Consider the following 22,100-nt stretch of genomic DNA (forward strand, 5'->3'; position numbering starts at 1 on the left):
CACTTTTTCTATGAACCAAAAACCAACATGCATAAAACCTTCTTAAGTGCCCAATTTTCCCTTTGTGGTTTGTTTATGGTATACATTAGCAAAATTGCTATATGATTGTTTTCTGTTTTTTTGAGGAATAATGGATTTTTTAATTTGAAAAAAAAATGATTAACAAATGATATGAAATATAGGTGGAGTTCGTGGAGCCACTCTACCCCTTTCTGTTTGAGAATTTATAACGGTCGAGATTCACGATCTTAAACAATATATATTTATGTATGGGTCAATATTACAAATCAAAGAAGTTATAAGGGGGTCCCTATTAAGTCACTGTACACTTTCATGTTTGAGAACTTGGAAAAATTCGAGATCATCACCCTTAACCATATATACTCATGTATAAGACTATATTACAAATCAAATGAAATATAGGGGAAGTTCCTGTTGTCACCCTACGGCTACCCCTCATGTTGAAGAATTTTAAAACAGTTGGGATCCCAAACTCTAAATTAAATGAAATATAGGGGAGTCCCTGCAGTCACCTGATTGAGAAATTGGAAACAGTCAAGATCCCCACCTTTAAATTAAACCATATATATTCAAATGAAATATAGGGATAGTCCTTAGGGTCACCCTACCCACTCCTGTTTGATAACTTAGAAACTGAGGAGAGTCCCACCCCTCAACCATATATAATGCATGTATTGGACAATATAACAAATCAAATGAAATATAAGGGAAGTCACTGGGGTACCCCACCCCCTCCTGTTTGAAAACTTGATCACTGCCCAGATCCCCAGCCATAAACCATATATATTCATATATGGGACAATATAAAAAATCAAATGAAAAATAGTGGTAGTCCCTAGGGGTCACCCCCCACCCTCTTGTGTGTGTTTTGAGAACTTGTGTAAAAGATTGAAATACCAACGCCTAAACCATATTCATTCCTGTTTGTTATTTGAAAAAAGATTGAATGACATACAAGGTCAATATCATAGGCGACACATAAACATATCACTTTGCTAGACCCTAACACCTGTCATTTTATTCCAAACTTAGACATCATGGACTTGGGGTGAAGGTGGGAGTGATTTACATTTACTATGGACAGGTCAGTCAGACCTCACCATTGGTCCCTATAGTAGTAAACATTTGTCTGATTTGTGTCTCATAACTTTTGTACTGTACAACACAGACTCAGTTTTTTTTCCAGGGAAGCAAGTCCATTCATACTTTCACAAGCTCGTACTAAAGTCAACTTGAACTACTAACAGCCAACTAAAACGAACAATTACGATCAACTAGAAGAACTACAAACCTTGCAAATTTGTACCACTGCTGACTCATGAAATACTCATGACCATTCGTGGTCATGTTCATTGCTATTGAAAACCTTGATAAAATATGAATTATTTGCCTTAATAATTAATTCATTAAATGAACATAAATGTACAATTATATATGAATGTTTAATGTTTATTCTCTTAAATCTTTAAAAAAAAAGTTGAAGCAACATTGCCACTATTTCATAATTATGTTTGCCTTGGTTTTTGGTTAACTGCCTACAGTGCTTACAGCGCTTTGATTGTAAAAGTTAACGACGACGATTGACGGACGCCAAGCGATATTAAAAGCTGTGTTGGCCCTTCGTGTCAGGTGTGCTTATAATTAAAGTAGAAATAATTCAACAGTTTTGTCTGTAGCTGGTACTTTTGTAAAGATGATGCAATTTGATTTTTTAATATTCTACTGCAAAATACCTTGATTTTGTATACAGGTCCAATTTGTTGACTGAAGGTTCAGAGGCATATGCCCCCTCGAACGCTTTGCATTCCGTTGGGATAACACTATACTCTAAAAGAAAATCAGATTTAGATTTTAATCGTTCAGCATAACAGTTATTGACGCGTCTATCTTGTACAAAATTATAATCATATCTGAATCTTCGGTTTACACAATACGAAATACCTAAGTCCTATATCTATAAAATGGTTGTCTCCTTGATTTGGTTTGTTGATTTCTTCGGAGGATACGTGTTTTAGGAAGTTCTACAGGGAATTGGTTCCAAGATTCAAATTTTGTTGATCAAAGATTTTTGATAATTTTATGTTTCGCACTTCCTTTCTAATATTACTAGTAAATTATTAACGTATTACCTTTTGCATCTATATTTCTTCATTTCTATTTACAGGGGGATTGGCTATTCCAAAAAAGCATAAGCAATCCCTTTAGAATTGTTCATATACAAAAGAAGATATGATATGATTGCCAATGAGACAAATATCCACAAAAGACCAAAATGACACAAACATTAACAACTATAGGTCACCGTACGGCCTTCAACAATGAGCAAAGCCCATACCGCATAGTCAGCTATAAAAGGCCCCGATAAGACAACATCAATATGGTGGTATACTGCACATTGCAAGAGAACAAAGAAGTATTTAAGCCAATGTCTAATCCGTTAATGATGTAATTTCAATAGATTGAAAATACGGAAAAAAATAGGAAAACATTGATAAACAAATTTTTGGAATCGTTAACCAATTCCCGGGGGAAATTTCATCCACAGCAATCAAAAGTCTGTCAACGCTGATCTTGTGAGTTCCAACCAAATCATAGTAGGTGCGTTAGACTCTTTATTGACTTGGATTTTAAGTTTTCCATTGGAAGTTTGTGTGTTCTATCCGGATAATCCAACATCCTCCAATAATGAAAAATTTCCCGCAACGATAAAACACAATATCAGACAGTCGTTCAATAATATTTAAATAGTTGCTCTACATTTTCGATTAGGCCTTTTAAGATAAACCTTTACTCTGCAACGTCTTTGCTTTGGTTTGTCTGAGTCAAGAATTAACAATAATAAAAAGATAACACTTACCCATGCACAAACACGGTTTTATGAATATGGTATCAAAAGTTAAAAAAGTGATACTAAAGCCTGAGATGTTAGTGTTTTCGGCTTAGTGGTCAAATACTTCAAATCTTTGTAACAGCAGTTATCAATTAAAACTATAAGCTGACTAGGGATAGCACTCTTTCATTATTTTCACCATATGCTTAATAAGCAGATTTATTTGAGTTCAGTACGAAAGTCGATTATTAAATTGTTCAATGTACGAAAGACAGGAAGTTTGTTTAAAAATCTAATTAGTTAACTATTGCGCAGTAAACTGTGAAATATTAAAGTGAAAAATATAAAAATATAAAAATAAGAAGAATGATATGATCGCCAATGAGATAATTATCCATCCAGAGACATAAGTATTTTATATTAGATGGTTATGTCATCGTTCGGCCTACAAACACAATAAAGCAAAACTCATACCGTCTAGCAAGCTATAAAAGCCTGAAACGACAAATACAAAAAAACAAATTCCAATAAAAAGCTAATGGGGAAATTGATGTTCAAAACAATAAGAGAAAAACAACAATACCGACACAAAAGAGTTCCCCTGAATTACAGGGCTCCTAGCCAAAGATCAGCGGTGAGGTTAAATATGATAATTTCAACTACAAAATGTTAAGTTGGAACTAAGAAATGATGGACGATTGTAAACAAAAGGTTGATAGAGATAAAGATGAAGTCATTCCTTTGAAATGTTAAATGCACACCATTACAATAAATATGCGAAGAGACATATATTGTCGAAATCTGGATCTGGTGTATTATACATTTTGTGCGTCTCATGTTTGTGGTATAACTTTATATGCCTTTTGTTAAAATCTACTTTTTCATTTTTTTTTTGTCTTCTTGAAAATGTTGTTTGTGCTGTATTCAATCCCTTCTACAACGAAATTTGGTTTACATGCACATGTATAAAAAATGCGGTTTTATCCAACGCAATCATGTTTGAACGTATTTATTTATTTAGACTTGTTGTTTTTTTCGTTTGGGCTTGTATCATATTTTCCTTCCGGTTTATATGATCCGTTCATCCTATTTTGACTCTTTAAATTCATGAGTCTATCCTGAATTGAGGTAAATTATAAGGCGTTCTTAATACCGTTTCGATCCCTAACATCACTGAATAGACATTAATTGTCGAAATCCGGATCTGGTGTACACATTTTTCGCACCTCAGATTTGTGGTAAATAATCTTTGCCGAAAGTTTATTGTTTCTTATGTAGACGAAACGAACGTCTGGCGTACGAAATTTTAAGTCTGGTACCTTTGATAACTATTTCTGTTACATCAGTTGTTATACCTATCAGTCAAATGCGTTTTTTTAAAATACATTTTTTCACTTTTTTATTCTTTTTAAAAATGTTGTTTGTGATGTATCTAGACCCTCCTACAACGAAATTTGTTTTACATGCACACGAATAAAAAATGCGGTTTTTATCCACCGCAATCATAGGTTAGAATGTAGTTTTCTATTTAGACTTGGTTATATAAATATCTAGAAATAGCAACAATCAACAATCAATCTATTTAAGCGTGGATCAGTTTGTAAAAAAAAACTGATACAGTTACTGAATTCAAATTATATAAATGTATAAGAATATAAGAATATAACCAAAACATACTAATTGATACATTAAAAAGTTCTATTAGATGTTAAATAGAAATACGCAATATTTCGCTAAACAAATTTGCTTCATCAGTCGTGTGCATCTCTCAAAGTGAAATCGGATGCATGACAAAAAAATATTTTTGTAGCTTAATCTATACAAGAGTTGAGGGAAAGTGTAACATATTAATTCGGGTATAAAAATTTGTGTGTAGCTACAACTCCATGAAGTTGGAATAAAAGTTTAACACATTTATAGATGTTCGATTAATTGTATGAATTTTTATAAATTAATTTGTATGATTTCAAGATATTTATGGTTTTGATTTGCTTTGAAATCTTTTTTCGTCTCTCTCATTGAGAGGTTCAAGAGTTAGTAACTGGTGCATCCAAAATCTCTCTCTTTTTTGTCTTCCTTGTGTATCCCAATTTTGATTTTTCTCAATGATTTGAAATGTGATGTTTTCAAAATCATGCCCTGCTCTTAAAAGGTGTCTTGTAATTGGCAGTTCCTTTCTTTTGTATAATATGACCGATGGTTATTTAGTCGGATGTTAAATGGGGTTTCTGTTTCACCAACATATTGTAATTTGCAAGTTCCACACGTTAGAACATAAATGCAATTTTGCGTTTTGCAATTTGATGTTATAAATATGTTGTAATTTTTCTTTGTGACTGTGCTGATGAACTGGGTTTCTATATTGGCGACTTTGCAGCACTTACAATTGCCCCTTCCGCATTGTTTATAACCTCCGATTGTTGATATCTCCCGTTTAGATACTTTGAATGATACAAGAATATCTTTGAGGTTTTTTGGTCTGCGGTAAGCCATAACGGGAGGTGATGGAAAAATCTCGTTTAAGGAAGGATCATTTTCAATAAGACGCCAGTGTTTGTGGATAATTGATGAAAGATTTGTCAGATGAGGATGAAAGCTAACAACAAACGGGATTTTATTTGTCTTGGCCGTCCTTTCTTTGTATTCAAGTAGGTTTGTTCGTTCTTTTTCTTTTACTTTACCGAAAGCTTCTGAAATACTGTTGTTCTTATAACCTCTTGATTTTAGTTGCTGTCGGAGTTGCCCTAAACGATGGTTAAGTTTTGATTCCGATGAACAAATCCGTTTTAACCTGATGGCTTGGCTGTACGGAATGCTCCGGGAGCAGTGTTTCGGGTGACAACTCTTCGGAGAGAGAAATTGGTGTTTATCAGTTGTTTTGGTGTGAAGGTCTGTTGTCATGACTCCGTTTTCTAAAGTTATGGTGGTGTCGAGAAACGCAATTTTCTCATTTGAAACTTCAGATGTGAACTTTATCGATTGATGAAAGTTGTTACAGAAATCGAGAAATTATTGCAGGCGTTCTGCAGTTTCGTTCCATTTGATGTCGATGTCATCAATATAACGGAGCCAAGACAAGGGTTTGTAAGGAAAATTCGAAAGGATGCGTTCTTCGAGACTCCCCATGAAAATGTTGGCAAAAGAAGGTGCCATTTTGGTTCCCATACTATAACCGTCAACCTGCAAGTAGTGCTGGTCGTTGAATACAAAATTGTTGTTTTCAAGCACTAGTCTCAGCAACTGAACCAGACAGTCTGTTGGGGGATGTTTATCCTTACGATTGTTCCATACCTGTTCACAAGCGACTATTCCTTCATTTTTGGGAATATTTGTGTACAAAGAAGACACATCCATCGATACCAAAATTGTGTTGTTTGGTAAGAGTTTAATGAATTCATTTTCTTCAAATAATCTGTACTATCTTGAATGTAAGATGGCATTGTTCTAACATGTGGTCTGAGATGGTAATCCACGAATTCAGATATTTTTTCCGTACAGCCAAGCAATCAGGTTAAAACGGATTTGTTCATCGGAATCAAAGTTAAACCATGATCGTTTAGGGCAACTCAAGACAGCAACTCAAATCAAGAGGTTATAAGAAAAAAAGTATTTCAGAAGCTTTCGGAAAAGCAAACGAAAAAGAACGAACAAACCTACTTGAATACAAAGAAAAGACGGCCCAGACAAAAAAAATCACGTTTGTTGTTAGCTTTCATCCTCATCTGACAAATATTTCATCAATTGTCCACAAACACTGGCGTCTTATTGAAAATGATCCTTCCTTAAACGAGATTTTTCCATCACCTCCCGTTATGGCTTACCGCAGACCAAAAAACCTCAAAGATATTCTAGTATCATCCAAAGTATCTAAACGGGAGATATCAACAATCGGAGGTTATAAACAATGCGAAAGGGGCAATTGTAAGTGCTGCAAAGTCGCCAATATAGAAACCCAGTTCATCAGCACAGTCACAAAGAAAAATTACAACATATTTATAACATCAAATTGCAAAATGCAAAATTGCATTTATGTTCTAACGTGTGGAACTTGCAAATTACAATATGTTGGTGAAACAGAAACCCCATTTAATATCCGACTAAATAACCATCGGTCATATTATACAAAAGAAAGGAACTGCCCAATTACAAGACACCTTTAAAGAGCAGGACATGATTTTGAAAACATCACATTTCAAATCATTGAGAAAAATCAAAATTGGGATACACAAGGAAGACAAAAAGAGAGAGATTTTGGATGCACCAGTTACGAACTCTTGAACCTGATGGACTCAATGAGAGAGACGAAAAAAGATTTCAAAGCAAATCAAAACCATAGTTATCTTTAAATCATACAAATTAATTTATAAAAATTCATACAATTAATCGAACATCTATAAATGTGTTAAACTTTTATTCCAACTTCATGTAGTTGTAGCTAAAAACATATTTTATGATCGAATTAATATTTTACACTGTCCCTCAAATCTTGTATAGATTAAGCTACAAAAATATGTTTTTGTCATGCATCCGATTTCACCTTGAGAGATGCACACGCCTGGTGAAGCTAATTTGTTTAGCGAAATATTGCGTATTTCTATTTAACATCTAATAGAACTTTTTAATGTATCAATTAGTGGTTTTAGTTATATTCTTAGACATTTATATAATTTTAATTCAGTAACTGTATCAGTTTATTTTCACAAACTGATCCACGTTTGATTAGATTGAATGTTGATTGTTGCTATTTTTAGACATTATATATATATATATATATATATATATATAAACGAGTCTAAATTGAAAACTACGTTCAAACCTATGACTGCGTTGGATAAAAACCGCAATTTTTATACGTGTGCATGTCAAACAAATTTCGTTGTAGAAGGGTCTAAAAACAGCACAAACAACATTTTCCAAAAGACCAAAAGAGTGAAAAAGTATATTTAAACAAAACGCATTTGACTAACAGGTCGAACAACTGATGTTCTTTAACCCTGCTGACTGCCATTGACGATTGCCAAATAAAATTGATCACAAGATGTAACAAACTGGATATCAATATAAATTTAATACGTCACAGAAAAAAAAAAGTTGTTAACTTGTGGACAGGATGTTGTGCCACAAACATTCGGTGTCAATATTTCTTTAGTACACCATTTTTATATATATATATATATACATCTCGTCTAAACATCAACCCAACAATGTTAGATCTGTAAATTTGCTTTCGCAAATTTTTGGTTCTTCCCTCGCCGGAATTCGAACCCATGCTACTGTGATATCGTGACACCAAATCGCCTGCACTGCAGCCGTCCCGCTAGACCACCCGACCACCTGGGCTCTCAAAAATAGAGCTTTCGGTGAGCATGTGTTACCTTTCCACGTCAGTTTTAATCTAGCGGCGTACTACAGTACATGATATATAAGGCATAAAGATGTTATTGTTACAGATCAGCTAAATTATCTATAGTAAAGGATCCTACAAATTAATGTAAGATACAGTCACAGAAAATAATTATATTCATAAGTACGTCTGAGTCAGTGACAACCCTACAACAGATGTATCCATCGGATCGCCATCAATGACGGTGATACATGGCTGTGTACATATATATACATCTCGTCTAAACATCAACCCAACAATGTTAGATCTGTAAATTTGCTTTCGCAAATTTTTGGTTCTTCCCTCGCCGGGATTCGAACCCATGCTACTGTAATATCGTGATATATATACGGCTTGAAAGAGACACTAAGCTTGCTTAGTGGATTAAATGAATTAATGTTTAAGTGGAGAAGAAAAAAAAAAAAAAAGAAAACTAAATGAAGAAAAAAATAAGTAAGTTTTAAACAAAACGATGAGTGTCACTGATATATTTATGAACAGATTTAAAAATAGCAATATTCATATCACATGAAAATAATCTGTTTCCAAAAAAGTAATAATTCAATATTTATATCAACATTGTCAGCAATGGAGTTAATGGAATCAAGAAGGATCTGTCTTACATCATTGTACTTAGGGCAAATGAAAAAGAAATGTTTGTTATCCTCAACAGGGTATTTCATTGAGATACTGTAAACCAACTCATTTGTGCGCGAGATTTATTTTCGTGACCATTGCGAGTAGGAAAATAACATGAAAATAAATCGTCGCGAACTTGTAAAACTTGGATTTTTCCTTACGATACTTTATGAGGTTATTTGAAAATTGCGAAATTGGCATGAAAGTACTAAACGCGAAATTAAGTATCTACGGAAATTAGTTGTTTTACAGTAGCTCTAGAGTTTTATGAAACTTCAAGTTGATTTGAACAAGTTATAGAAATAATTAAAGATGACTATCTGAAATTAATCAAAACCGAAAATTCTTGCTTTTTATTTACATATGAACTAAATTCTTTAATTTCACAGAAATGAACCAAACTACCAAATAACCTAGCATTTTGTAAGTTCAATATTTTAATTTAGTTACAGTCCTGGGATATTGTTAACTTCCCACTAAAAACATACATTAGTACACCATTCACCATAAACAATTACTCTATACACCCTGTACCATTACACCATACACGTTACACCTTCGCACCATACATCCAACACGTTCTATCTACACCATTCGAAATAACCGATATTGCAATTTAATTTCAAGGAAAGCGTCGACTACAACAATTTGATTTATTACAATATTTTAAATCAATGTATAAAATTAGAAAAAATAGTTCTCATCAATATTTTGCATAGTTTTAAACCGCACGATCTTCAACATAGAGCAAAGCCCATGCCGCATAGTCAGCTGTAAACAGCCCCGATATGATAAATGTTAATCAATTCAAACGTCAAAACTAAAGGCCCCAGTTTATATACACGTTACAAAATCACCCCATTCCTCATAGGCCTTTATGTCATTCCACTTACACAATCACTAAAGGCAACAGTAGTATACCAATGTTCAAAGTTCATAAATCGATAGAGAAAAAACAAATCCAGGTTACAAACTAAAACTGAGGGAAACGTATCAAATATAAGAGAACTGCGACACAACACCGAAATGTAACACACACAGAAACGAAATATAATGGAACAATCGCCATTTTCCTGATTTGGTAAAGGGCATTTTATGAAAAAATGGTGGGTTGAACCTGGTTTTCTGGCATGCCAAACCCCCCGCTTTAAAGGCAGTGTTAATTATAACATTACAATGACAACATTTCACAATCACACCATTCCTCATACACCATTAGATCATTCCCCTTTCACAATAAACACCGTACACCTTCTACAATTGCATCATATGTTATACACTATTACACCATACACGTTTTTGTGGAGAAGTTTACAGCATTCAAGGGCTGTAGAGGGGCTTATTCAGACTATATTTAAAGTTCAGGACTAATCCAGACAGGTCGAGACTGTGGGGACAGGTCGAGACAGGTTAAGATTGGTCGAGATTGATCGAGTCAAGTCTAGTCGAGACAGGTCGAGACCATTTAAGACCACACCCATATCATAAGGTACTCAATATGACTTATTAAGTAAAGTGGAGACCAAATTCGAGTACAGTTGAGAACTGTCGACATAATGTCGAGTCTAGTCGAGTTAGATATACGCTCGACATTACTGATCGACCACAAAATATGGTCATTTCAAACTCTTTTCAGTTTGTAGTGTGATTGTTTGAAATAACCATGAATCGCTTTTAATTACCAACAATGTTCCCATTCTTTAGATTTTTGTCTTTCTTATTGTGGATATTTTCATATTAATAGTTAGTTTTCTCGTTTATTTTTGGAGTACCAGGGGCCTATTCAGGTATTTGGAAAATAATGATGTTTAATCGCAAATACCTAAACGAGTAAATTGTGATTCATCAATAATCTGGGTTCTTGCTAGAAACTTTTAAGTAGCTTCTCTTTTCTTATGGGATTTATGATATTCTGCCACGTCATCGAAGTTATGACATTTTAAATACTCCATACTCCATGCAGCCTGATTTGGTCTTATTTACTTCTGCTTCAACTTAATATAGAAAACGTTGTTGAAAATTGACTATAAGCAATAACTCCTTAGGAGGTCAATTGACCATTTTGGTCATGTTGACTTTTATTAGGTCTTACTGTGTTGTACATTTTTGCTGATTACAGTTTATCTCTTTCTTTAATATTATTCAAGATAATCACCAAAAACGGCAAAATTTCCTTAAAATTACCATTTCAGGGACACAACCTAACAAGGGGTTGTCCGAATCATCTGAACATTTAAGGGCAGATAGATCTTGACCTTATTAACAATTTTACACAATGTGAGATTTACTCTTAATGCTTTGGTTTTTAAGTTATAAAGCAAAAACTGCATTTTACACCTATGTTGTCTTTTAGCGATGGCGGCCATTTGGGTTGGATGGCCAGGTCACCGGAGATATTTTTTAAACTATTTACCCCTAAGATGATTGTGGCCAAGTTTGGATTAATTTGGACCTGTAGTTTCAGAGGAGAAGATTTTTGTAAAAGATTACTACGATTTTCAAAAAATGGTTAAAAATTGACTATAAAGGGCAATAACTCCTAAAAAGGTCAACTGACCATTTCGGTCATGTTGACTTATTTGTAAATTTTTCTTTGCTGAACATTATTGCTGTTTACAGGTTATCTCTATCTATGATAATATTCAAGATAATAACCAAAAACAGCAAAATTTACCTAAAATTACCAATTCAGGGGTACAACCAAACAACGGGTTGTCCGATTCATCTCAAAACTTCAGGACAGATAGATCTTGACCTGATAAACAACTTTACTCAGATTTGCTCTAAATGCTTTGGTTTTTGAGTTATAAGCCCAAAACTGCATTTTACCCCCTATGTTCTATCTTTAGCCATGGCGGCATTATTGTTCGGTTGACCGGACACCTTTTTTAAACTAGATACCTCATTGATGATTGTGGCCATGTTTGGTTTAATTTGGCCCAGTAGTTTCAGAAGAGAAGATTTTTGTAAAAGTTAACGACGATGAACGACGACGACGGACGCAAAGTGATGAAAATAGCTCACTTGACCAGAAGGTGTATTCATGGTATCTGGTAAATGAAAGAGGATAGATTCTTCTTTCAATAATCTAAAAGTAACAAGTTTAAAGGTATAAAAGAATTAGGATAACAGTTCAAAAGTAATGAGCATCTAGTATTTCATATCAACATGAAATTGTATTTTGAAATCATAGTGCCATGACTGCTTAAATACGTGGCTATAAGTTTTATCAAAACTTTATTCGTGTACTGTTAAATAAAATGATAACAGTTTCAATGGTGAATGACTAACAAATGTAGTGATGTCATTTTGAAATTTATGGTAGCTGTGAAATAGAAAATGCGTTAAATCAGACTTCAGGCTTCAGGTTTATCTTAACCTGAGTATTAAATGACAATAAGCCAAAGAGATTTCATTTCAATAAGGACAATTATCATAAAAGCACATGATTATCGATACACCGAACAAAGAATTCGTCATTTTTGACAAATAAATTCATAAATTTAAATATTTTAACGAAGCAGCACAACAAATCGTTTAATTCGTGTGGTCATGTGCTTCGTTTTCAAAACCTTAATATCTCACTCGAGGTAACAACAATAAAAAAAACATGTTCCTTTGTCTTTTGTTTAATGTAGCATGTATTTGCTCTTTGTATCATGAAGTCATGCTTCTTTTTCGTACGTTACAAATACATTATGTATAAAGAATATTTTTAAAAAAATATTGTTATCATTTACTACTTAAACTCCGTTCATTTTTCTGATGAATTTTAAACTCCCATTGGTTATCTTGCTTCCTTTGCAGTGCATATAAACAGATATTTATGATTTATCTGGATAGATCAAATTTCATACATTCTGCCTAGCTCTATTCCTTACTATCGAAATGCGTTGTATTGCACAAAACTTTATGTTTACGCATAAGAATGGCTCTAGTCTGACTTAGTATTGTTGAGCTATATTGATATCCTTTTATTTAATTATTTAAAACAAATACATAATTCATAAATTACGCGAGTATTGTGTGTGTGTTGTATTTATTGAGAAAGAAGATGAGTTAAGACAAATAACCTCATTATAGATACAAATGAGACTATTACAGATTACTGTAAAGCAATAAGAGACACCGCATGTATTATTAATCTGTTAACCAAATATGGATAACAAATAGTGACTTAAAAGTATTCCTTACAATAGATAAATATAGTAAGATGTGATGTGAGTACCAATGAGGCAACTCTCCATTCATATAACTATTTATAAAAGTAAACCATTATAGGTCAATGAACGTCCTTCAACACGAAGCCTTAGGTCACACCGAACAACAAGCTATAAAGGACCCTAAGGTTATTAATAAAATCAAGGACTTCAAGAATAACGCGTAAGTGTTTTGCTTGCTAAAGTATCTATGTAATTTCACGTATACAATTCAGAGCAAATCCTTCCTTTTTTGAAAATTGCCTGCCACACCAAATGAACAAACAGTGAATCTATTGGCTGATCATCGTCACCCTTAAATTAAATATTCCTCCCTATTGAATATATTTATGTGAAAAAGACGATATGAAATTCATAAACAACTTTCAATTGCTTGATGATTAGACCAGAAAGACTGTATAAAATTTGCTAATAGAAAGAAGGTATAGAAATTGCTAATAAATTTTGGTCACCAAAGGGGTTCTTAAAACTTACATAATGGTAAGTGTTTTGATATTTGTTAAAAAAAGGTTTCGTGATATCTTATAAGTTCATCTTTCCGGGACATTTCCACCGGACTTGTTGAATGAAGGGGGCTTCTATTGATCTTGACGTGATCATAACTTAAGCAATATCAGATGTTTCACCATTTTTAAAATGGGACAAAAGATACCAAAGGACCAATCAAACTCATAAATCGAAAATAAACTGAAAGGGAAAGGGATTGTAGTAACGACGTAAGGAATATATCCGATATCATTTGTGCAACGTTTATTCCATAACGGTCAACCAACTGGTGATGGCGTTCGTAAAATTTACGAAGGGTTGATTTCAACTTCATCATTTGGAACTCTTGGTTAAATAGCTTCCTTGTGAGCAGCAACCCTCTATCAAGAAGTCATGATAGGAAATACAAGCACAGGAATATCGTATCATTTGGGAAATAAATGCAGATGTATGCAGGTGCTGGTGGATTGTTGCTACTTATAAATGGAAAGTTCACAATTGGAAAGCTGGAATCATATCTTTTGTCGTAAAGTTTTGTTTTCAACCGACCCTCATTGTCAATTTCTAAATGTAAGTCAAGATATGAGGCCGACTTAAGATGTTAGATGCGTTCCATTTAGTAACCAAATTTTGAATCATTTAGTAAAAGAACAACATCTATATAGCGGAAAGTAGAGTTAAATGATATCGCTAACTTCTCATCTTTCTTTCTAAAAAGTCCCTGCATGAAGTCAGCCTCATAATAATAAAGAAACAAGTCGGCAAGTAGAGGGGCACAATTTGTTCCCATTGGAATGCCGATAGTCTGTCCTCCGAAAGCAACAAATATGTTGTCAATTAAGAAATCAAGCATCTTGATAATATCAGTTTCATAGAATTTTTTGTTTGAATCAGAGTGATCAAAGTAGGATTTATCCCTCCCAAAGACTAGATACTTGTATTTACGTTGGCAATTCTTTTTTTTATGAAGCAAAGCAATACTAACTCTTTCAATTTGTCTTTTAGTTTGGAATGTGGGATACTTGTGTAAAAAGTCAAATGTTTTAATACTGTCACAAGATGAAAGAGAGTTATATTGTATGAACTTACAAAGATCTTTGGAATTTTTAAGTATTATTAAGTTTTTTACATACACACGTATTACTACTTGAAGTTATATATATAGCACGCCTTTTACGAATTAACTTATTTAGTTCACGAAAAGCGTAGCTTTGACTTGATTGAATATGTTAATGAGTAAGGCGTGTCTATATATGATTTGTAACAATAATGGGCTATGACACATGTTAAAGTTTAACCATAACAAATAAAACGTTCAGCACTTTAAGATACGTCGATCAAATAGTGGCGTGATACTATATCAGATTTCAGAAAATTAATGTCAGTTGGGTTTGTTTGTCCGATAAAGTTACGTTTAAAATTCAAAGAATTGTTGCCGTTTGATTGTTACTTGAAAGTATATATTTTTTTCTTCCCGAACATTCTTGAAAAAGGGTGTGTGGTTGGAACAGAAAAAGGGGCGGGATAATGCAAACATTTATTCTATGATGTATTGCCATCAAAACATATAAAAAGACTTGTAGTTTCATAGGACGTTGTGATAAAGAGGGAAAGATATCCCTAATATTAATAAGGAAGGTAAATTAAAATGTTCTTTTATTCCCCAGAAAATTGAAATAAAACTTACCATTCATGTTATTTCAAAGCACGCTCCACGCTATATCTGTATACCGAGCCTTGTTTAAATTACAGTTGACGATGCAGTATAAATTTTAACCTCAATCATGTGCTGTTTTTAAAAGCGGAGAAGAGAGTCAAATCAGAATAAAAACTTACGGTCTTTTCCTAGGTAAACAAGATACATGTAGAATTTGTCTCCAATATAAACTGTAGATACATCTGGTAATTCAGTAACATCCTTGTACGAGTCATATTTTTCTGATTTCAGTCTCATTTCAACTTTCTCAAGCTCAGTTCGAATAATAGGTTCTGGTGTTGCCCTGTAAATATTGATTATGAGTTGTTATTGTTTAATTGTTACATGATTGTTGTTTGCTAATCTATGAATTTATTTAAACCTATGGCTTAAATCAATTGTCATTTAGAATTTTATAACGGTATTAGAAAGAGACGGTAGTGGTTTGTATTAAAACACAAGTGTTTGGGAAATATACATCTATACATAGTTTTCTATCGATGTTGTAACTTTGAATTACAAAGGGATCGTGTGGATTAACTTTCGCCATGTGAGTTTGAAAAATGACTTAGAAATATGGAACCCATCTACAGGGTCTCAGAAGCATGAATCCTATTATTTGAAAACTGATCAATCGGAATCATTTGGTTGCTAAAGCTGTTCTTAGAATATTTTCCTTCATCCCAATCAACAATGAAAGCGTACATTGACACTATTAATGTTAATTGAATCTTTGGGATTTTTGGGGGTTTTTTTTACAACATAAAAAAATATTTATTTCAAATATTGGCTTGTTACAATATCATTTAGTAGTCCAAGCTCCTTCTGATGTTCCCTAAGATGAATTGTCATTGATATGGCTATATTTATAAATTTACTGTTCACAAAATTTGGAATTTTTGAAATACTGAGGCTTTTCTACCTCAGGCATAGATAACCTTAGCTGTTTTTTGGAAAACTTTTAGAAATTTTGGTCCTCAATGCTCTTCAACTTCGTACTTTATTTGGCCTTTTCAACTTTTTTGGATTCGAGTGTCACTGATGAGTCTTTTGTAGACGAAACGCGCTTCTAGCGTATAAACAAAATTTAGTCCTGGTATCTTTGATGAGTTTATTTACAATCCACTAATCACTCAGGGTAGTGATTAGTTGTACATGATGTAAAATACATATTACATTTTTTACTTCATATATATATTAAATAATATCACTTAATCACTTAACATGACTATTCATATGTTTTCTTATAGTTGCTAAAACATTACTTTTAATTTTCAAACATACTCTGCTATTGAACTCATTTAGAAAAATTGAGAAAACATTGACATTTTTTTGTCTTTTAATCAAATATGTAGTAGGCTTTGTAAATTGAAAAACTCACAATGGTTAAAAATAGTTTAAGTCAAAATATTCTTCTTCAGGAGTTTTATATTCAAATGCTATATGTACTAAGTGTCTTAGTTTTATTTTAAAAGTTATTTTACTGTTCTTTAAAACTTCATTTATTTTATTCCAAAAAAGTTTTTAATACGGACACAGTATAAAGAAGTGATCATAATATTCTTCTTGTGTACAAAAATTTCAAGAACTATTGTTTACAATTTTCCACCTGCATAAAAGTTTCTTTGTAGGTAGAATATGTTGTAGTAATTTCCATCTAAAATTTCTAAGTTTATTTTCTTTCTATCTGAATAAAAAGTTATATAGATAGCTTTGATATAACACATCTATATCAAATATACGCAGCCAGTTTTGTGGTCCAATAGCTGGTTCAAATTTTTAATTTATCAGAGACTTATATAAAAGTTTATTTGTTATTGCTTCTAATTTTATAGGTAAACCATCCAATATAAATTGGTTTCTATTTATATTAACAATACTTTTTTATAGAATTTTCCGATTTTAAAATTGCTGCCAAGTCTTTTGGTATAGATTTATTTACTAAATTAATTTCAGCTATCCACTTTGATTTATTTTTCACTTTGTTTAAAACGATGTTTTGAAAAATATAGCCTTTTTCATCTATGATATCATTTACATGAATAAGATCTCTTTCAATCCATTTTTTTTTTAAATATAGCTTTATTTTCAAATTTAATAAATTTATTATTCCATAATATTTGATTTTTAATAGCTCTAAATGTTTCTGTGTTTTTTGTTAGACCTTCACCAGTTAATTTCCAAAATTTGATAATATCTTTAAATTAAATCTTTTGTTGATTGAAAAGAAATATAAAGTTTCACAAAAACATTATACTTTGCTTCTAAAAAGTTTGATGATGTTCATATATAGTTTTACAGCTCGATATGAACAAAACATTCCCTGTTTTTGCCACCAACTAGACAGAAATAATGCACACATAACTTGACAACAATAAGTCTGTCTTTATGGGTTTTTTGTTGTTTTTAAAACACTGAGGAAAGAACTTGGGCAAGGTTTTTATTTTTAATTTTACAACAACAAAAAAATTTATATCAAAACTACCATATTCTTTTGTATGATGGATTCAACGATTAAGGAAATTAAATTATTGATGTTGTCATTGTTCTTTATGCTTTGAAAAATATTGGAAGATATTAAAAATTATTATTATACAAAAATTAGCATGCAGCTTTCTAAGTACCACATTAATCTCTCATTTTGGGGATTTCACAAATAGAGGTAATTCCATATCAGAACACTACTAACTACTAAAAAATTACCGAAATGTACGATTGTACCTTTACTGATAATCTTTGTACAAAAAAAATCCAATTTTTGATTACTAGAGTGCAATATATTTTTAAAACTTAGATTATTTTAATATATGCAGTTTTTATAAAAGAGCACGTGGGAGAATAAACACCGCGACTAAATAGCAAGATATTAGCCTTCGTCAGCAGAGAGGTGTATAAAAATTGTTTTGCTCTTGTCACTTCGAGCCAAAATAACTGTAACTATTGAACCAGAGACTATGTCTGATCTGTCATCAACATCAGATTCCAACAATGAAAAAGAAACACATTGTAATTAAGGCAATCAAGACTCGGAACAAGCTCATAATTGTACAAATGGGGTAAACTAACCTTTTTCACATCTCCGAACTATTTTAATCTGAATCGTAGAATAACCTTTAACAAGTGACTCATGATATTTTACCATTAATATTGATAGCACAGTTTGCAAATCGACCAGTATATTAACGTTTCTCTAATTCTATGTAAATTTATCCCTTTCAGAACCCATCGCATAAAACAAATTAATCAACGTGTGGTTGCCAGTGATCTCAGAAGATCATTGGATGATTTTAAGGGTCATGACCTTTTTAGGTAACAGGAATGAATCAATTTATGATATTACAGGTGTTAATGAAATTGACAACTTCGTGCAATGTGAAAGGTACTCGAAGGGGATTTACGGTTAACAAAAAAAGAAAGTGTATGTTTCAATCATTAGAGAAACAAATTCTTACATAGTTACTCGTGAATTATCGGATTTATCCAATCTCGATCGTTTTATAAATTTTGAAGTCCGAGCCGCCTCGGCGGTGTGGTTGCCAGTGATCTCAGAAGATCATCGGAAGATTTTAAGGGTCATGACCTTTTTAGCTAACAAGAATGAATCAATTTATGGTATTACAGGTGTTAATGAAATTGACAACTTCGTGCAATGTGAAAGGTACTCGAAGGGGATTTTCGGTTAACAAAAAAAGAAAATGTATGTTTTAATCATTAGAAAAACAAATTCTTACATACTTACTCGTGAATTATCGGATTTATCAAATCTCGATAGTTAAATTATAAATTAATTGATAATTTAACTCTCTCGATTGGATAAATCTGATAATCCACTGGTACCAATGTAAGAATCTATATGTCTAAAGTTTAAATGTTTTATGTCTACAAGTTTAGTATTTATGAATCCTTAAATACCTATATCTTTAATAACAATGCGACTAGAATGAACCGTGATGTGTTTTGTTTATAAAACAAATTCCCATCCACTTACGTATTAACTTTAGCATGCGCTTTATTTGATTTCCTGCAATGTATAATGCTCCACTATTTATGTAGAAAAATGAAATACACTGGTTCGAGTAAAAGCAATTTTTTAAGACATAATTTTGCCAGTTAAATAATCAACTTCAAGGTTCTCAGTATATTTTCAATATATTTCGTCAACTCTTTACGTTGGAATAGAACAGGACATCTTTACTTTGATAATTGGATTACTAATATATTGTCAAATTATATAATAATATGTTATGAATGGACATTGAAATATCAATGTTTTTAATGCAACGGGAAAATATGCCTTTTTCAAATTTAAAATACTTGCATATGGTTTATTATAACAAGAACAAAATAAACTATGCTTATGGTTTAATTTTTAAATTGTTATTTGGATGGAGAGTTGTCTCATTGGCACTCACACCACATCTTCCTATATCTATTAAGTACTATACATGTTTTGTACCATATTCAAAAGAAGTACTGTTACTTATTAATTTGAAAACCAATACTCACAAACCAACACCATGTACCACATAAACATTCATGCCACTGTCAGATAGAGGTTTGCAATGAACCGTAATTGTATGTAGGTTTTGTCCTCCTTTTAGACCAAGAACAGATGAAGGTGTAACAGTGGATTTCCCATCAAACGTTGAATCATGAATTGTAAAAGTAACGCTTCGTTCTTCCTAAAAACGAAATATTCAAAGAATACAAAGACCATCTTAAATGTCTTTCCTCTCGTTAGACTGTTCAACACAAATAGGTACTAAATATGGGAAATAGTAGGCTGTATAAGAATTAATTACTTGGGGGTCGGACTCAGATAAGAATATTGATTGATGTTACTGAACTAGTCACATGAGGACAAGGTTTCGATATTTACTTATTTATAAGTTTTAACCAAATCCAATTTGTAAAAATTAGTTTCATCCGTTTTCATACCCGTACAAGTGATTGTAGTATTGAACTGCTTTCAGAAGTCTACGAGTGTTGGCAGTGTGTTAGTACTTGTAATCATAACATAGTAAATTTGGGAATGAAAAAAAGGAAAATACTGTTCTAAATTTAAATATTTTTTTTATGTTTTAATTAAATCTATATTGCTATTCTCAAATATACTATAATTTAAAATTGGATAAAATTAACCTATTTGTGCCCCTCTGAGTCCTTATTTATTGGACTTCCTAAAAAGACTGAAACACTGATACTGAGCAACTTTTTATGATAATTTCTGAAAAATTTGTTTGAAATTTTATCATTAGATATTGAAATATAATACAAATATAATTTCACATAGGGCTAGGGTTTCCTTGTAAACATTAACCTTCCTTTGAGGCAATTTTGATTTTTCTATCAGAACCAAAATAACTTCACTTGTTCCAGACCTTGATATGAACATAACTAGAGTGGAATTTTTTCAAAGTTAGATAATAAAAAAAAAAAACAATCCACCATGGCGGTCATTTTTGTTTACTTATCAATAACAAAGTGTCAAAACTTATAAAGGAAATTCATGATCATTTATAGGAATATATTTGCAAGTTTGATAAAATTATGTTTAAAAGTTAACGACGACGACGGACGACGGACGCCAAGTGATAAGAAAAGTTCACTTGGCCCTATGGGCCAGGTGAGCGAAAAAAGGTACATGACCGCTATAAAATAACTATAAAATGAACAATATTAAATATTTCGGATTCTTCTGTATTAGCAAAATGTCAAATGAATCTTTGTCCCTGTCGAGTGGCAAGTAAATGTTTGGGTATTTAGTATTTGTTGACAAGTCAGACAAGTACACTTTATTTTGCAATCTAACTTGCAAAACATAAAATGTTGTATACCTCCTTCATTTTCGATGTGGTATGCAGTATGTAGCCATTCAACAAACGCACGAATGGTCATGGAAGTGATCAAGGTTGCAAGTCCGACATACCCGTAAGTCGTCATTTGAGATCACCTAGGCACGCCCAAGCTGGTATCAAAAACCTTACCATCACAATCATAGACCACAACTAGGGTTGGTCGAAGGTCGACAGAGTCGCTTGGGAAAGATTTTGGATAAGAAAGTTAAGGACAGTTTACCCACAGGGCATAAATGAAAACACCTAGAATGAGTCACTCATTTTCCTGTCGTCACTTTAAAAACAAATCCTACTATTACTTGTTTCCAGTGACTCCAGCTTCCGAACTGGATTTACAGTTTGAATAAAAAAAAAGTTAAATCATACCAATTACAGGACTCCTTTCATTTGGGATAGATATACAAGTACGTAGCCACGTTCAATTATTTTACCTTGATAAATAAAATTACTTATTTTGCTAATCATAATTAAACTGCTATTCGTTTTGGAGGCTTAAATATGTAGTCTCTGCTGCAATTGTCCTACCGTTGTCAAATTTGAAAAACATATATCAACTTGGATCAGTTAGGGCATTTTTGGTTTTTTTTTTCGAAGGACTGCTATCAATGCAGTAGTTGTAACATCTCAACTGCCACAACCTTTAGAAATTTAGAGTTGTGTGAGTTCACATCGCAAATAACTATTTTTATTTTGGCATTATCTTTGTAGTCTTTGCGCCGTGTTTGGAACTTTAAAAATTGTACCAGCGTCTGTGATGTTCGCTTAAATCGTATAAATTTTCAAGACTTTGATAGTGTCTCAGTTTAAGGGCATAGGATACAGTTACATTGGAGGTAATGACGTTGCTAACGTAAATGATTATTTTCGCGACGTCAAACTATGTCTAATCGGGAAAAGATTCAGTTTTCGACTGATTTTTATCATTTAAACTTTTCTAACTTGAAAACGAGTTCATGGACCTTTCTGT

At 32.5% G+C, this 22,100-nt stretch overlaps 1 protein-coding gene across 1 annotated transcript in view; it reads right to left on the reverse strand.

Annotated features, from left to right (window-relative positions):
* Window positions 1–1,732: 1,732 nt before the first annotated feature.
* LOC134722334 (uncharacterized) overlaps window positions 1,733–22,100 on the reverse strand; it is a 29,477-nt gene continuing 9,109 nt past the window's right edge. The window contains exons 2-4 of the mRNA XM_063585946.1: window positions 19,782–19,957; window positions 15,416–15,579; window positions 1,733–1,848 (exon numbers count right to left, since the gene is read on the reverse strand). Of these exons, the coding sequence (XP_063442016.1) occupies window positions 1,733–1,848; window positions 15,416–15,579; window positions 19,782–19,957 (456 nt within the window). The remainder of the gene's footprint in view (window positions 1,849–15,415; window positions 15,580–19,781; window positions 19,958–22,100) is intronic.

Source organism: Mytilus trossulus, chromosome 6 (genome assembly GCF_036588685.1).
Source record: "Mytilus trossulus isolate FHL-02 chromosome 6, PNRI_Mtr1.1.1.hap1, whole genome shotgun sequence".
NCBI classification, from domain to species: Eukaryota; Metazoa; Mollusca; class Bivalvia; order Mytilida; family Mytilidae; genus Mytilus; species Mytilus trossulus.